This window comes from Dendrobates tinctorius, unplaced genomic scaffold (genome assembly GCF_039654945.1).
Source record: "Dendrobates tinctorius isolate UK_male_01 unplaced genomic scaffold, ASM3965494v1 ptg000099l, whole genome shotgun sequence".
Lineage (NCBI taxonomy): Eukaryota > Metazoa > Chordata > Amphibia > Anura > Dendrobatidae > Dendrobates > Dendrobates tinctorius.
Window position 1 is genome coordinate 1726393 of NW_027361767.1, and position 15263 is coordinate 1741655.

Below are 15263 nucleotides of genomic sequence, written 5' to 3' on the forward strand. Positions count from 1 at the left end.
TTACCCGCGGCGGGAGTTGCGGAAATGTTGTGGAAGTTTCTGCAACATTTCCGAACATGTGCACATAGCCTTAAAGACACCATGGCGGTAGTAGCAAAGGTTAAAAAAGGCGCCTTGTTAGTCTGTGGGGACTTTAATATCACCCCTTATCCCAACATTGATAAATCGGTACTTCCTCAAAAGAAAGAAAATACCCGATCACTCTCTCAGACCCCCCTAGCGGAAGAACTCTGATGTCTGGCGGGTTCTGCACACCTCCGAGCGTGATTACACCTTCTACTCACACTCACATAGAGGCGACTTCAGAATTGATCTAATGGTTACAAATAAATGGTTATTACAGGACATCCAAAAAGCCACGATAGGGAACATAACATGGTCGGACCACGCCCCGGTCTCCTGCCAAATTAGAGAGTGATAAAACTACCCGACATATTCCACATGGAGAATAAATAACTACCCAATTACATCCCATAAAATTAGGCCCCAATTACAGGAAGCATTAGCAGAATATTTCACAATCAATGATGTGTCCATATCTACAGTACGGTGCGCTCACAAGACCTACATCCGAGGTAAACTGCTCCAAATAGCGTCCCAAAATAAAAGCGCAAGACTACGCCAAATTGAGGAAATCAAAACATAGTCGCAATAGAAGAGACGCACAAACGTCGCCCCACAAAGGCAATATTCCAAGAATTACAGAAACTAAGGTATGAATTATACCAACTGCCCCAATACAAATATCAGCACAATTTACGGAAAAGCAAAGCCAAATATTACCGGCAGGGAAACAAAACGGGCAAAATATTAGCTAACAAAATCCAAGCCAAAACGACCAAACAAAGATTATCCCACATACAGGACGACCGAAAAAAAACATAATATACAACCCTAAGGAAACTGCTAACACGTTCTCACAATACTATTCCTCCCTCTATAATCTGCAGGTAAATACCGTAATACCCCAACCCACCCCTTAACTAATAAATAAATTCTTGGAGCGCATTAGGGTATGTGCAAAAGATGCGGTTTTTGATGAGTTTCCGCATCATTTGTGGACGCGCGGAATTGCATCAAATCCGCAGTGCAGAGTGCACACTATGTAAATCAATGGGAAATCCAAAAATGGTGTGAACACGCTGCAGAAAAAAAATGCAGATTCGCAGCGTTTCAGTTTGTGCAGCATTTCATTTCTTTGTGCGGATCGGCAGCGTTTCTGCACCCATTGACTTGCATTGAATCGGTCATATCCGCAGCAAAAATGCAGGTCTAAAAAAGATCTGCGGTTTTGCTGCGGATGAAACGCTGCAGATCGGGAGGAGGGTAGAGTGTGAGCGGTGACTGTGCGTGTATAGTGTGTGGGCGGTAACTGTGCATGTTCCAATGGGACGACAAGTGATGGATTGACAAATTAGCCAATGATGGGACAGTAGTAGTTCCATCATCCGGCTAAAGTGTTGAATGTGAAAAAAAGCAAAAAAAAAAAAAAACCTCACTATCTACACCTAATCCCCGAAGCCCTTGCTCACCTGAAAAAAATTTAAAAAACAAACACTATACTCCCTGTGTCCAACGTAATCCAATTAATAACAACTGTCCCACGACAATCTCCCGTGGAGAGCTGTCACATCAGCTGATGCGACCGCTCTCCAGGGGCTCCAGTGATACAGTGACGGAGATAATCCTCTGCATTGTATGGCTCCGCCGCCGACAGGTAACCTGAGTTCACCTGTCACTTAGCGGCACTACAGTGTGAGAAGTTTCTCACGCTGTTGTGCCGTAAAGCTGTCTAACCATCTATCTATCCATATATCTGTCTGTCTGTGTAATAGAGTGTGGGTTGGACCAGAAATGACATCACAAATTCTTTTATTTTTGTTAAACATATCTTTATTTAGCTTACAAAAACGCAGACAAATCCACATGAAAAAACGCATGAAAATCCGCATCAAAATAGCGCCGAATTTTACCTGTGTTTTCTGCCAAGAGGTCCAGATTTTGTGCAGAAAAATATGCAGGCAAATCTGCAATGTGTGCTGTCATGATTTGTAGTTTTGCCCGGTCCTGTATTTTGTATAATATGTCATTTAACTTTTCTCTGGTTGTATTTGCTGTAAATTAACCATGTCTCCTTCCCCAATACTTTGCAATGTCTTGTGATGTACCTGGACCATAATCTAATTTAGGCTTGCGTCAACAGCTAGTGGAACGTTGGCTATTGTTTCCTAAGCGGAAGATAACCTACAATACACATCCTGTAGACTCAGTGGAGCCCTTACATTTCTAGAATCTTCTGATGGACCAAACCATTGAATAGTAGGTGTGACCCCTACTCCCTTCAGATGGGCTGATCCCAGGAGCCCTGACAATACATTCTTGTTTTAAGATCAGTTGTGATTTGAGTGCAGACGTGAAGGAGTCACAAACTGAGTTGAGGCCAGCTCGTGACGTCCGTGGGATTGTGTGGAATCCTGTGGACTATTGCAAGGATTATTGTTATTGCATCTGGCACAAGGACTATCGTGAGGTGCCCGGATTTGTTTCCATTGTGTGGACTTATTGTGGACTTCTCATGGACTCCAAGGACATTATGGATATTTGATGTTGTATGCTCCCTGCCTTAATAAATCTCGTTGGATCGTCCCTCGGTCTGTTGTCCCTTATTGCTCTGTCATATACCCCGTCACATGTGCACATAACCTAAAACTTCCTAAAATACAGATGAGGCATTGCATATATTATATCAACCAATATCCCAAGCAGAAATACAGCAAATAATTGGAGGAATGAAAAACAACAAGACCCCGGCCTGATGGACTAATTAGCGAATACTCACATGACATCAATTTTCCAAAATTTTATGCAAATCGGGAAGATTCCGAAATAAATGATTCAGGCAACAATTATACCCATCCCCAAACCAGGGAAAACCCCTGATCAAACCGTAAAATTTAGGCCGATATCATTATTGAATACAGATCTTAAAATTTACTCTAATGGGATCTCAGAAATAATCCCGGCCTGAGTGCACAAAGATCAAGTGGGATTTGTTAAATCTAGACAGATCTTGGACGGCACAAGGAGGATCGATATCATCCATATAGCCGGGGGGGAGGCGGACTCCCTCTTTGCTCCTCTTTTTGGAGACCATAAAGGCGTTTGATTGGTTGCATTGTGGGTTTTTGTTCGAAGTGCTGTCCAAATTTGGATTTAGCGGTAACATACACCGGGAGATCACCCATCTATCCTCTATCCAGTCAGCCTCAGTTCTCATTTCGGGAATGATGTACAGCACATAATCGGTCTATTTGCTGACGACATTATTTTATACCTTCTCAATCCTGAGTAATGAAAGTGATAGACACATTTACCCGAGTGTCATACTATAAATTAAATAACCCCAAATGCCAAATTCTACATCTAACAACCTCCTTACCACATCCTGTAAACCTAAATATCAATGGGACAGTGAGAATATAATATAGCTTGGAATCCGCTTACCCCCCTCAGTAGATAGAATGCTCTCACTAAATTATGAGGCTCTGAGACAAAAGTTCACAGGCGACATGCTGCGCATGAAACAACGCAACATGTCCTGGTTAGGAAGAATAGAGTCCGTAAAAATGCTCATAATCCCCCAAATATTGTACGTATTCCGCAACCTCCCCATCACAGTCACCATGAAAATACTCAGTTACAAAAAATCATATTAAAATACATATGGCAGGAAAAACATCACAGAGTCAAAGCAGATATACTATATATCCCAATAACAGAGGGAGGACTGGGCTGCCCCTCAGTGGTGAGGTATTATAGGGCAGCCATATTATACATCCTAATAACAGAGGGAGGACTGGACTGCCCCTCAGTGGTGAGGTATTATAGGGCAGCCATATTATACATCCCAATAACAGAGGGAGGACTGGGCTGCCCCTCAGTGGTGAGGTATTATAGGGCAGCCATATTATACATCCCAATAACAGAGGGAGGACTGGGCTGCCCCTCAGTGGTGAGGCATTATAGGGCAGCCATATTATACATCCCAATAACAGAGGGAGGACTGGGCTGCCCCTCAGTGGTGAGGCATTATAGGGCAGCCATATTATACATCCCAATAACAGAGGGAGGACTGGGCTGCCCCTCAGTGGTGAGGCATTATAGGGCAGCCATATTATACATCCCAATAACAGAGGGAGGACTGGGCTGCCCCTCAGTGGTGAGGTATTATAGGACAGCCATATTATACATCCCAATAACAGAGGGAGGACTGGGCTGCCCCTCAGTGGTGAGGCATTATAGGGCAGCCATATTATACATCCCAATAACAGAGGGAGGACTGGGCTGCCCCTCAGTGGTGAGGTATTATAGAGCAGCCATATTATACATCCCAATAACAGAGGGAGGACTGGGCTGCCCCTCGGTGGTGAGGTATTATAGGGCAGCCATATTATACATCACAATAACAGAGGGAGGACTGGGCTGCCCCTCAGTGGTGAGGTATTATAGGGCAGCCATATTATACATCCTAATAACAGAGGGAGGACTGGGCTGCCCCTCAGAGGTGAGGTATTATAGGGCAGCCATATTATACATCCCAATAACAGAGGGAGGACTGGGCTGCCCCTCAGTGGTGAGGTATTATAGAGCAGCCATATTATACATCCCAATAACAGAGGGAGGACTGGGCTGCCCCTCGGTGGTGAGGTATTATAGGGCAGCCATATTATACATCCCAATAACAGAGGGAGGACTGGGCTGCCCCTCAGTGGTGAGGTATTATAGGGCAGCCATATTATACATCCTAATAACAGAGGGAGGACTGGGCTGCCCCTCAGTGGTGAGGTATTATAGGGCAGCCATATTATACATCCCAATAACAGAGGGAGGACTGGGCTGCCCCTCAGTGGTGAGGCATTATAGGGCAGCCATATTATACATCCCAATAACAGAGAGAGGACTGGGCTGCCCCTCGGTGGTGAGGTATTATAGAGCAGCCATATTATACATCCCAATAACAGAGGGAGGACTGGGCTGCCCCTCGGTGGTGAGGCATTATAGGGCAGCCATATTATACATCCCAATAACAGAGGGAGGACTGGGCTGCCCCTCAGTGGTGAGGTATTATAGGACAGCCATATTATACATCCCAATAACAGAGGGAGGACTGGGCTGCCCCTCAGTGGTGAGGTATTATAGGGCAGCCATATTATACATCCCAATAACAGAGGGAGGACTGGGCTGCCCCTCAGTGGTGAGGCATTATAGGGCAGCCATATTATACATCCCAATAACAGGGAGGACTGGGCTGCCCCTCAGTGGTGAGGTATTATAGAGCAGCCATATTATACATCCCAATAACAGGGAGGACTGGGCTGCCCCTCGGTGGTGAGGTATTATAGAGCAGCCATATTATACATGCCAATAACAGAGGGAGGACTGGGCTGCCCCTCAGTGGTGAGGTATTATAGAGCAGCCATATTATACATCCCAATAACAGAGGGAGGACTGGGCTGCCCCTCAGTGGTGAGGTATTATAGAGCAGCCATATTATACATCCCAATAACAGGGAGGACTGGGCTGCCCCTCAGTGGTGAGGTATTATAGAGCAGCCATATTATACATCCCAATAACAGGGAGGACTGGGCTGCCCCTCGGTGGTGAGGTATTATAGAGCAGCCATATTATACATCCCAATAACAGAGGGAGGACTGGGCTGCCCCTCAGTGGTGAGGTATTATAGAGCAGCCATATTATACATCCCAATAACAGAGGGAGGACTGGGCTGCCCCTCAGTGGTGAGGTATTATAGGGCAGCCATATTATACATCCCAATAACAGGGAGGACTGGGCTGCCCCTCGGTGGTGAGGTATTATAGAGCAGCCATATTATACATCCCAATAACAGAGGGAGGACTGGGCTGCCCCTCAGTGGTGAGGTATTATAGAGCAGCCATATTATACATCCCAATAACAGGGAGGACTGGGCTGCCCCTCAGTGGTGAGGTATTATAGAGCAGCCATATTATACATCCCAATAACAGGGAGGACTGGGCTGCCCCTCGGTGGTGAGGTATTATAGAGCAGCCATATTATACATCCCAATAACAGGGAGGACTGGGCTGCCCCTCGGTGGTGAGGTATTATAGAGCAGCCATATTATACATCCCAATAACAGAGGGAGGACTGGGCTGCCCCTCAGTGGTGAGGTATTATAGAGCAGCCATATTATACATCCCAATAACAGGGAGGACTGGGCTGCCCCTCAGTGGTGAGGTATTATAGAGCAGCCATATTATACATCCCAATAACAGGGAGGACTGGGCTGCCCCTCGGTGGTGAGGTATTATAGAGCAGCCATATTATACATCCCAATAACAGAGGGAGGACTGGGCTGCCCCTCAGTGGTGAGGTATTATAGAGCAGCCATATTATACATCCCAATAACAGAGGGAGGACTGGGCTGCCCCTCAGTGGTGAGGTATTATAGGGCAGCCATATTATACATCCCAATAACAGGGAGGACTGGGCTGCCCCTCGGTGGTGAGGTATTATAGAGCAGCCATATTATACATCCCAATAACAGAGGGAGGACTGGGCTGCCCCTCAGTGGTGAGGTATTATAGGGCAGCCATATTATACATCCCAATAACAGGGAGGACTGGGCTGCCCCTCGGTGGTGAGGTATTATAGAGCAGCCATATTATACATCCCAATAACAGAGGGAGGACTGGGCTGCCCCTCAGTGGTGAGGTATTATAGAGCAGCCATATTATACATCCCAATAACAGGGAGGACTGGGCTGCCCCTCAGTGGTGAGGTATTATAGAGCAGCCATATTATACATCCCAATAACAGAGGGAGGACTGGGCTGCCCCTCGGTGGTGAGGTATTATAGAGCAGCCATATTATACATCCCAATAACAGAGGGAGGACTGGGCTGCCCCTCAGTGGTGAGGTATTATAGGGCAGCCATATTATACATCCCAATAACAGGGAGGACTGGGATGCCCCTCGGTGGTGAGGTATTATAGAGCAGCCATATTATACATCCCAATAAAAGAGGGAGGACTGGGCTGCCCCTCAGTGGTGAGGTATTATAGAGCAGCCATATTATACATCCCAATAACAGGGAGGACTGGGCTGCCCCTCAGTGGTGAGGTATTATAGAGCAGCCATATTATACATCCCAATAACAGAGGGAGGACTGGGCTGCCCCTCGGTGGTGAGGTATTATAGGGCAGACATATTATACATCCCAATAACAGAGGGAGGACTGGGCTGCCCCTCAGTGGTGAGGTATTATAGGGCAGCCATATTATACATCCCAATAACAGAGGGAGGACTGGGCTGCCCCTCAGTGGTGAGGTATTATAGGGCAGCCATATTATACATCCCAATGATATTCAGCTGTCAAATGATTGAGGAAGATATTGTAACGATGTACAATGATTGAAGGCTAAATTGTTGTAAAATATGACTATTAAAATTAATAAAAAGTTTATGGTTTAAAAAAAACTAAATGTGCTGAGATGGAGCCACCCAAACACACTCCGTTACACTTACTGGGGTCTGTTACCGTTAGTTTCCATCCTTGCAGTAGTGTGATCCGAGCCTCACCTCCTGTGAGAGCAGGAACGGAGGTGATGAAACTCATGATCCGGACTAATTATTTCGGAAAGGAGGTAATCCTGAAGCCCCCCATACACATAAGGGCAGTACCATATGTAAATGAGCATGTATGTAAGGATGCGTGACCAGAAACATGTCATGTGGACCTGGCCCTAGGTCGTGGAGTTGTGAAGGAACATATTAGCTCACTTTATCCTTCTGATGTCATTACAGGCATGTCCCAGCAGCCACCAGCTGGCCATCCTGTGGTTAATATGTCAGGCTCACAGGCCGATCGCCCTCACCAGAACGCTTCAGCACCATCCACTGGATCAGAATGAACATCCTAAGTTAATACTGTATTAGACAGATATTCTCATGATCGCATCTTCGGGAGCGCACAGCTCCTCTGACTCCCGGCTTCTTGCTTGCTGGTGGCAGTGCGCTCCTAAAGATTGACAGTTATGGCGACCAGCATGGTTGCCACAGTGGCACTGGCTCCAAACGACACCTTCTCAAATGCTGCAGACAGAGGCAGTACTAGCGCGGCGGCCCTTCAGATCTGGCCAACTCCAGGAGCAGGCAAAGGGCCTGTAACCGCGCACTTCTAATTTGTCCCATGTGCTGCTTTGGTCACCTAGGATTAAAAATTCCTCCATTCTGTACAACAAAGATTTTTTATTTTTTTAAATAAGGGGCAAATTGAATAATAGCTCCGTTTTTTTTTTCTTTTTCTTTACAAGCACTTTGCAATTTTAACCATTTAGCATAATGAGACAACCCCTTTAAAGGTTTCAAAACTATAGAGGACACTAAAAAAATCAATCTGGTGACCCTAGCGAGGAGCTCCAGTGGTAAGGACTCTCCCAATTACTCACGATAGACTTATTCAGACAATCCCACAGACGAGTCGACATTGGAGCGGAGTGTCGTCGCCGGCAGCTCTTCTCTCACTATCATTTTTAGTATGAAAAGTATGTGAACCTTTATGGGCAGTGCGGCTGTGTACATGGAAATAAATATGAAAGGCTTTTTACCATGAAGTAGCCCCCCGTTCACAAATGGTTGATTGGTGGGGTATTGACAATCCATAGATTACTTAATACAAGAGAGAGAAGCGCTGCGCCATGAAGGAGCGTGCACACAGCAGAGTACAGACCCACAGCGCGTTCACTCAGCCCATACACTTCAACCCCTTGGCAGCTCAAATGATCGAAGAGGGTCTCATGACCCGAGCCCCACAACCAACAGTGCTTACCAACGGCCACTACATACCAAAAAGCTTCTTTGACACTTTAATTATGATGAGTAGCGACACGTTATCTGTAACCTCCAGATATGGTCTGATATAATACAAGGGACTTCTCATTTTATGGGGTCTTACTTGATATCCTGGACCAGTTGACCTTCAGCCCCAATATCCCAGATCTTCATGGTGCTGTCCCAGGACCCAGAGCAGACACGATCCTCACAGGAGGCAAGCGACCAGGCCCAGCCCTAGGAAGAATGACAACACAAGTAACTAAGGGGCCCTACTCCATCAAGGCCAGGTCAGGGACCCTAGTGCTGCAGGAATGATCTTACACCTATTGTGACTCTTATAGCACCCTCTGGTGTAACAGTAGTGAACTGTACTGTGCATACCTTATGGGTACCGGTCTTTTCTGTCCCTAAGGGCTTCACCAAAACTTTCTCTTCGTCTTTTCCCAGGTTTTGTAGATTCCAGAGGCAGACGTTCCTGTCCCGTGACCCAGACACACACAGAGAGCCATCCTGAGAAGTAGAATAAAGGAGTCCGATCATGTAAATGAAGAAGACTTACCTCTGCAAGCAGGTGAGGGCCCGAACCAAAGATCACAGTGCATGTCCAGCAGCGCCAGAAGTCATAGATCAGGTGTATTGTATGGACATTAGTAAGGAGCTACAGATACAGGAAATCACAGACCCGCGGACACACCTGTAATAGGAGAACCGCGTCCACTGGGGCGTAATGGCCCTCAGCCAATGAGAAATGTTCTGGAGTCCCATTATCTGACCAATGGGAGAGCTGCTCCTCGAGCTCTATACAGGCAGAAGTCCAATCAAAGTCTTCTTCTGTGAAAAGATGAAGAAAAGGGCCGGAAGAAGTATGTCCTGATGTCTGTGTATTAGGAGGAGGAGAGGTCTGTGTGTTCTGGTGTCTGTGTATAAGGAGGAAGAGGAGAGGTCTGTGTGTCCTAAGGTTTGTGGAGGCGGAGAGTTCTGTGTGTCCTGAGGTCTGCGTATTAGTGTGTGGTTCCACTATTACTCCCCAGCAACAGGCCCGCTGTCTTGGGGTCATACTTCACTCCGAGCTTTCATTCACCCCCCACATTCGATCACTGGCTCGCTCTTGTTATATGCATCTCAAAAACATTTCTAGAATTCGACCTTTTCTTACCTTTGACTCCGCAAAAACTCTGACTGTTTCTCTTATTCATTCTCCTCTCAACTATTGTAACTCTCTTCTAATCGGTCTCCCTCTTACCAAACTTTCCCCCCTACAATCTGTCTTGAATGCAGCAGACAGGATCATATTCCTCGCCAATCGTTACTACCTTGTGCCAGTCATTACACTGGTTACCAATCCGCTACAGAGTCCAGTACAAACTTATTACCCTCACCCACAAAGCCCTCCATAGCTCAGCACCACCCTACATCTCCTCCATCGTTTCAGTATACCACCCTACCCGCGCCCTCCGTTCTGCTGATGACCTGAGGTTAGCATCCTCAGTAATCAGAACTTCCCACTCCTGTCTCCAAGACTATACACGTGCTGCACCAATTCTTTGGAATACACTTCCCAGGTCAATACGATTAGTCCCCAATCCCCACAATTTTAAGCGTGCCCTGAAAACGCATTTATTCAGACTGGCCTATCGCCTCAACACATTAACCTAATCTATCCCTGTGTGGCACAGCCAAAAGTTTTACCATAACCAGGTTCCCCGCATCATGTTCCCACATGCTTTATGCATCCATTAGCCCTCTGTGTCTGTACTGTTACACACTTAACATTATGGCTGCTCCATACAATCAGGGCAACTGTTACCACCCACCTTTCGTGTCTCCTCTTTCCTCATAGATTGTAAGCTTGCGAGCAGGGCCCTCATTCCTCTTGGTATCTGTTATAATCTATGTGATTATTGTTATGCTGTAATGTCTATCGTCTGTACAAATCCCCTCTGAAATGTAAAGTGCTGTGGAATATGTCAGCACTATAGAAATAAAATTTATTATTATTATTAGGAGGAGAGGTCTGTGTGTCCTGATGTCTGTGTATTAGGAGGAGGAGAGGTCTGTGTGTCCTGATGTCTGCGTATTAGGAAGAGGAGAGGTCTGTGTGTCCTGATGTCTGCATATTAGGTAGAGGAGAGGTCTGTGTGTCCTGATGTCTGTATATTAGGAGGAGGAGAGGTCTGTGTGTCCTGATGTCTGTATATTAGGAGGAGGAGAGGTCTGTGTGTCCTGATGTCTGTATATTAGGAGGAGGAGAGGTCTGTGTGTCCTGGTGTCTGTATATTAGGAGGAGAGGTCTGCGTGTCCTGATGTCTGTATATTAGGAAGAGGAGAGGTCTGTGTGTTCTGATGTCTGCATATTAGGAGGAGAGGTCTGTGTGTCCTGATGTCTGTATATTAGGAGGAGAGGTCTGTGTGTCCTGATGTCTGTATATTAGGAAGAGGAGAGGTCTGTGTGTCCTGATGTCTGTATAATAGGAAGAGGAGAGGTCTGTGTGTCCTGAAGTTTGCATATTAGGAGGAGAGGTCTGCGTGTCCTGGTGTCTGTGTATTAGGAGGAGGAGAGGTCTGTGTGTCCTGATGTCTGTGTATTAGGAGGAGGAGAGGTCTGCGTGTCCTGGTGTCTGTATATTAGGAGGAGAGGTCTGCGTGTCCTGGTGTCTGTATATTAGGAGGAGAGGTCTGTGTGTCCTGGTGTCTGTATATTAGGAGGAGGAGAGGTCTGCGTGTCCTGATGTCTGTATATTAGGAGAAGAGGTCTGGTCTGTGTGTCCTGATGTCTGTGTATGAGGAGGAGGAGAGGTCTGTGTGTCCTGATGTCTGCATATTAGGAGGAGGAGAGGTCTGTGTGTCCTGATGTCTGCATATTAGGAAGAGGAGAGGTCTGTGTGTCCTGATGTCTGCATATTAGGAAGAGGAGAGGTCTGTGTGTATTAGTGTCTGTATATTAGGAGAATAGTTCTATCTGTCTTGATCACTGTGTATTAGGAGAGGTTAATGAATTGCAGGAATATAACTCACGTTTAACCACGGGGAAACTGGAGCCGATTTTCTTCTGCACCCTCAGCCTCCAGGTAATCTTCTGTGATACGATGTCTCTGAGCATGCGGCACACCAGGGGGAGCACGCCGAGGATGAACCGTGCATCCAGAAACGACAGTATGTGCAAGATAAGCTCCAGGGGAAGAAGTAACAGCAGCGACGTCACCTCTGCATCCTCCCCCGATACAGGAGACTTCTTCAGATCCAGGCCGCCATGCTGGATCCCATCCTGAGCTTCCACTGGCAGACTGTGCGGCTGTCGCCTGGCTTTATCTTGTAGCGTTACAGTACTTAAGACCCTTGAGACATAATCCATTGCTTGTCTTTCAGGGTCTTCCCCAGTTTCCCCATCAGAGTCATTATCAGACTCTGCCTCCCGGGCACTTGCCATGGAGATAATCACAGTGGGCAAAGTCCCTGAACGGTCCTATCTGTGCATCTACACCAAAGGCAGGAAAACTAGAAGGCAAAAGTAAGTCATGAGACAGAAGATTGGCCTGTGTTATTCACGTGTATGCCTGAGTATAATAATTTGCTAATTTCATTGCATTGGCCATCATTCACATCAACCAAAGAGGCCTAAAGGGGCTGTCTAGGTAACAAAATCCACTATCAAATACAATATTAGGGCCATTCATAACTAAAGGGAATCAAGCAGGAGGCTTTTGCTATGTAGTCTGACAGCAACATAGCATAGGGGTAGAGACCCTGATTCCAGGGATGGGTCACTTAGTTTACTGGGTGCAGCAGTTCAGGTAAACTCACAGCTTTCTCTCCTGCTGCTCTAGCAGAGCTCGAAATGCTGAGCCCAGTATAACCCCGTCCACACCACTGACTGGCAGACAATGTATAGTGACAAAGCTACTAATAAGTGTTGTCGTTGGACCATAAAACAATGATCTTATTAAAACAGCAAAACACAGCCCAGTAAGTAACATTGTTGGAATCAGGGTCCTTGCCCCTACATCATGCTGCTCTTAGATTACATAGCAAAAAACAGCTGACCGATTCCCTTTAATACAAGGGGGTTCCTACATCCATAGTGTTTCCCAAACTCCAATCCCAACAGATCAAAATTTCAGGATTTCCTTAGGTGATAAAATTATGATCGTGGAATCAGAAATTGCCGCAGGCTCTCACATCTGTGTAATACTAAGGAAATCCTGAAAACATGCTCTGTTTGGGGCCATGAGGACTGGAGTTAGGGGAACACTGATTTACATGGTAGATAGTAGATTTGGTGTGAATCTTCACACTCAGGCTACGATAATGGTCAGGAGCCGCTGGACGGGTGAAGGAGACCAACCTCTCGCCTGACGGCATCTGCGCTTTTTCTTCTGATTAGCTGGCCTGGTCTGGCGTCATTCCAGTCTGGCTAAATAAAAGACGAGCTGCAGATACCTAGGGGCCACTCACTGCCGTTGTGGTCATTGGGATACGCATATAGATTCACACAAGCTCAGGTGGTTACAAAGAGTCTCGCTGGGGAGGACCTGCTGTGTATTAGGCCTCATTCACATGATCAGTATTTGACATAGCCAAAACCAGGAGTGGGTGATAAATACAGAAGTGGTGACGTGTTTCTATTATACCTCTGATTGCTCCACTCCGGGTTTTGCTTACAAATTCTGATGTAAAATACTGACTGTGTGAACATAGCCTTACATAGACAACCCATTAATTTCAAGAAGAAACGCGTAAAGCTTCATTCCTCCTGTGATGGCGCCACAGGTAAATTTAGCACTTGCTGCCGAGTTCCCCAATACATTACAGCTGATCCCTGGGGACCCAGCAGTGAATCCTCTCACTGCTTTCAACACAGGGGGGCTAAAATTCACGATCAAATCTGCCCATCAGATCTTGCACAGATACAATGCGGATTTTTCCTTTACATCTGCACAAACGCTTTCTCCATTAAAGGGAAGCTGTCACCAGGTTTTCCCAATAGAAAGTACGGCCGCCACCTTTAAAGCTATTTCACGGTATTCTCATGAATACCCCCCATACGCTGCAGTTTGGACTGATGGGCGCTGCTGGTCTTCATCCTCCTGCTTCCTGGCACGAGAAGCAAACAGGACAGTGCTCGAGACTAGTGGGAAGGAAGACAAGATTAGCAAGACCAGCAATGCCCACCGGACAGGCTAGGAGGGTATAGGATAGGGGTATAATAAATGGTATTTTCATGCTAAGTGGGAGGGATAGTGGACTTACAGCTATCACACACAATATCACCTGACTACTACAGCCAATCTCTGCGCAAGACAGGCGAGGCTGGCTATTGGCTGGCTCAGTCACGTGTCTACACGATGTCACTGCTGCACCACAATCACCAGCAGGATACAAAGCGGAGAGTGGGATTATTATGGCATTCCAGACACTTTCCTTCCTTTAAGGCAGCCTGTGACAGCCCCTTCAAGGCAGCCTGTGACAGCCCCTTCAAGGCACCCTGTGACAGCCCCTTCAAGGCAGCCTGTGACAGCCCCTTCAAGGCAGCCTGTGACAGCCCCTTCAAGGCACCCTGTGACAGCCCCTTCAAGGCACCCTGTGACAGCCCCTTCAAGGCACCCTGTGACAGCCCCTTCAAGGCACCCTGTGACAGCCCCTTCAAGGCACCCTGTGACAGCCCCTTCAAGGCAGCCTGTGACAGCCCCTTCAAGGCAGCCTGTGACAGCCCCTTCAAGGCAGCCTGTGACAGCCCCTTCAAGGCAGCCTGTGACAGCCCCTTCAAGGCAGCCGGTGACAGCCCCTTCAAGGCAGCCGGTGACAGCCCCTTTAAGGCCTCTGTCACAATACCTACAGCTATCTGCTACACTGCCGCAGTGTTACCGTCTACACCCAGTCTATGACGCTTGATAGCCATTTACTGAGAGTATCAGGCAATACAGGCGGTATACAGTGGCAGCTCTATACACGAGCCCCACACTGAGGGCAGCCGGCCGTGTACACGGCGCACAGCAGGGGCAGCACCGAGTAGCCGCCGCCAGATAGACATTTCGCGACGTTCCTCACCATCACCAGCTCTACACACCTGTCTCCTAGGACACCGCCCGGACACCCGACGCCTGGAGATGACGTCACTGCGACCGGAACACCTTGTGCAGAACGGCGACTAGATGTAACCATGGAAACACTAAAGGAACCAATAAAATGTATGGGGGCGTGGTCAAAGGACGGGATAATAGCAGCTGTTTGCGTTGTTAGGAGAGTGCACACCCTGCTGGTAAAAAAGCGGCATAGCAATGAAATAAATTAAAATCTATACACGTGTGCTGTCCCGATTCTGCATAGACACAGTGGGGGGATAAGTGATCCGCTGCCGATTTTGCACATTTTCCCACCTACAAAGAATGGAG

The 15263-nt window shown here is 47.0% G+C and overlaps 1 protein-coding gene across 1 annotated transcript in view; it reads right to left on the minus strand.

Annotated features, from left to right (window-relative positions):
• Positions 1–15057, minus strand: part of FBXW9 (F-box and WD repeat domain containing 9) — a 44129-nt gene extending 29072 nt beyond the window's left edge. The window contains exons 1-5 of the mRNA XM_073587402.1: positions 14939–15057; positions 11890–12369; positions 9569–9705; positions 9256–9384; positions 8996–9108 (exon numbers count right to left, since the gene is read on the minus strand). Of these exons, the coding sequence (XP_073443503.1) occupies positions 8996–9108; positions 9256–9384; positions 9569–9705; positions 11890–12301 (791 nt within the window). The 5' untranslated portion in view covers positions 12302–12369; positions 14939–15057. The remainder of the gene's footprint in view (positions 1–8995; positions 9109–9255; positions 9385–9568; positions 9706–11889; positions 12370–14938) is intronic.
• Positions 15058–15263: the final 206 nt, after the last annotated feature.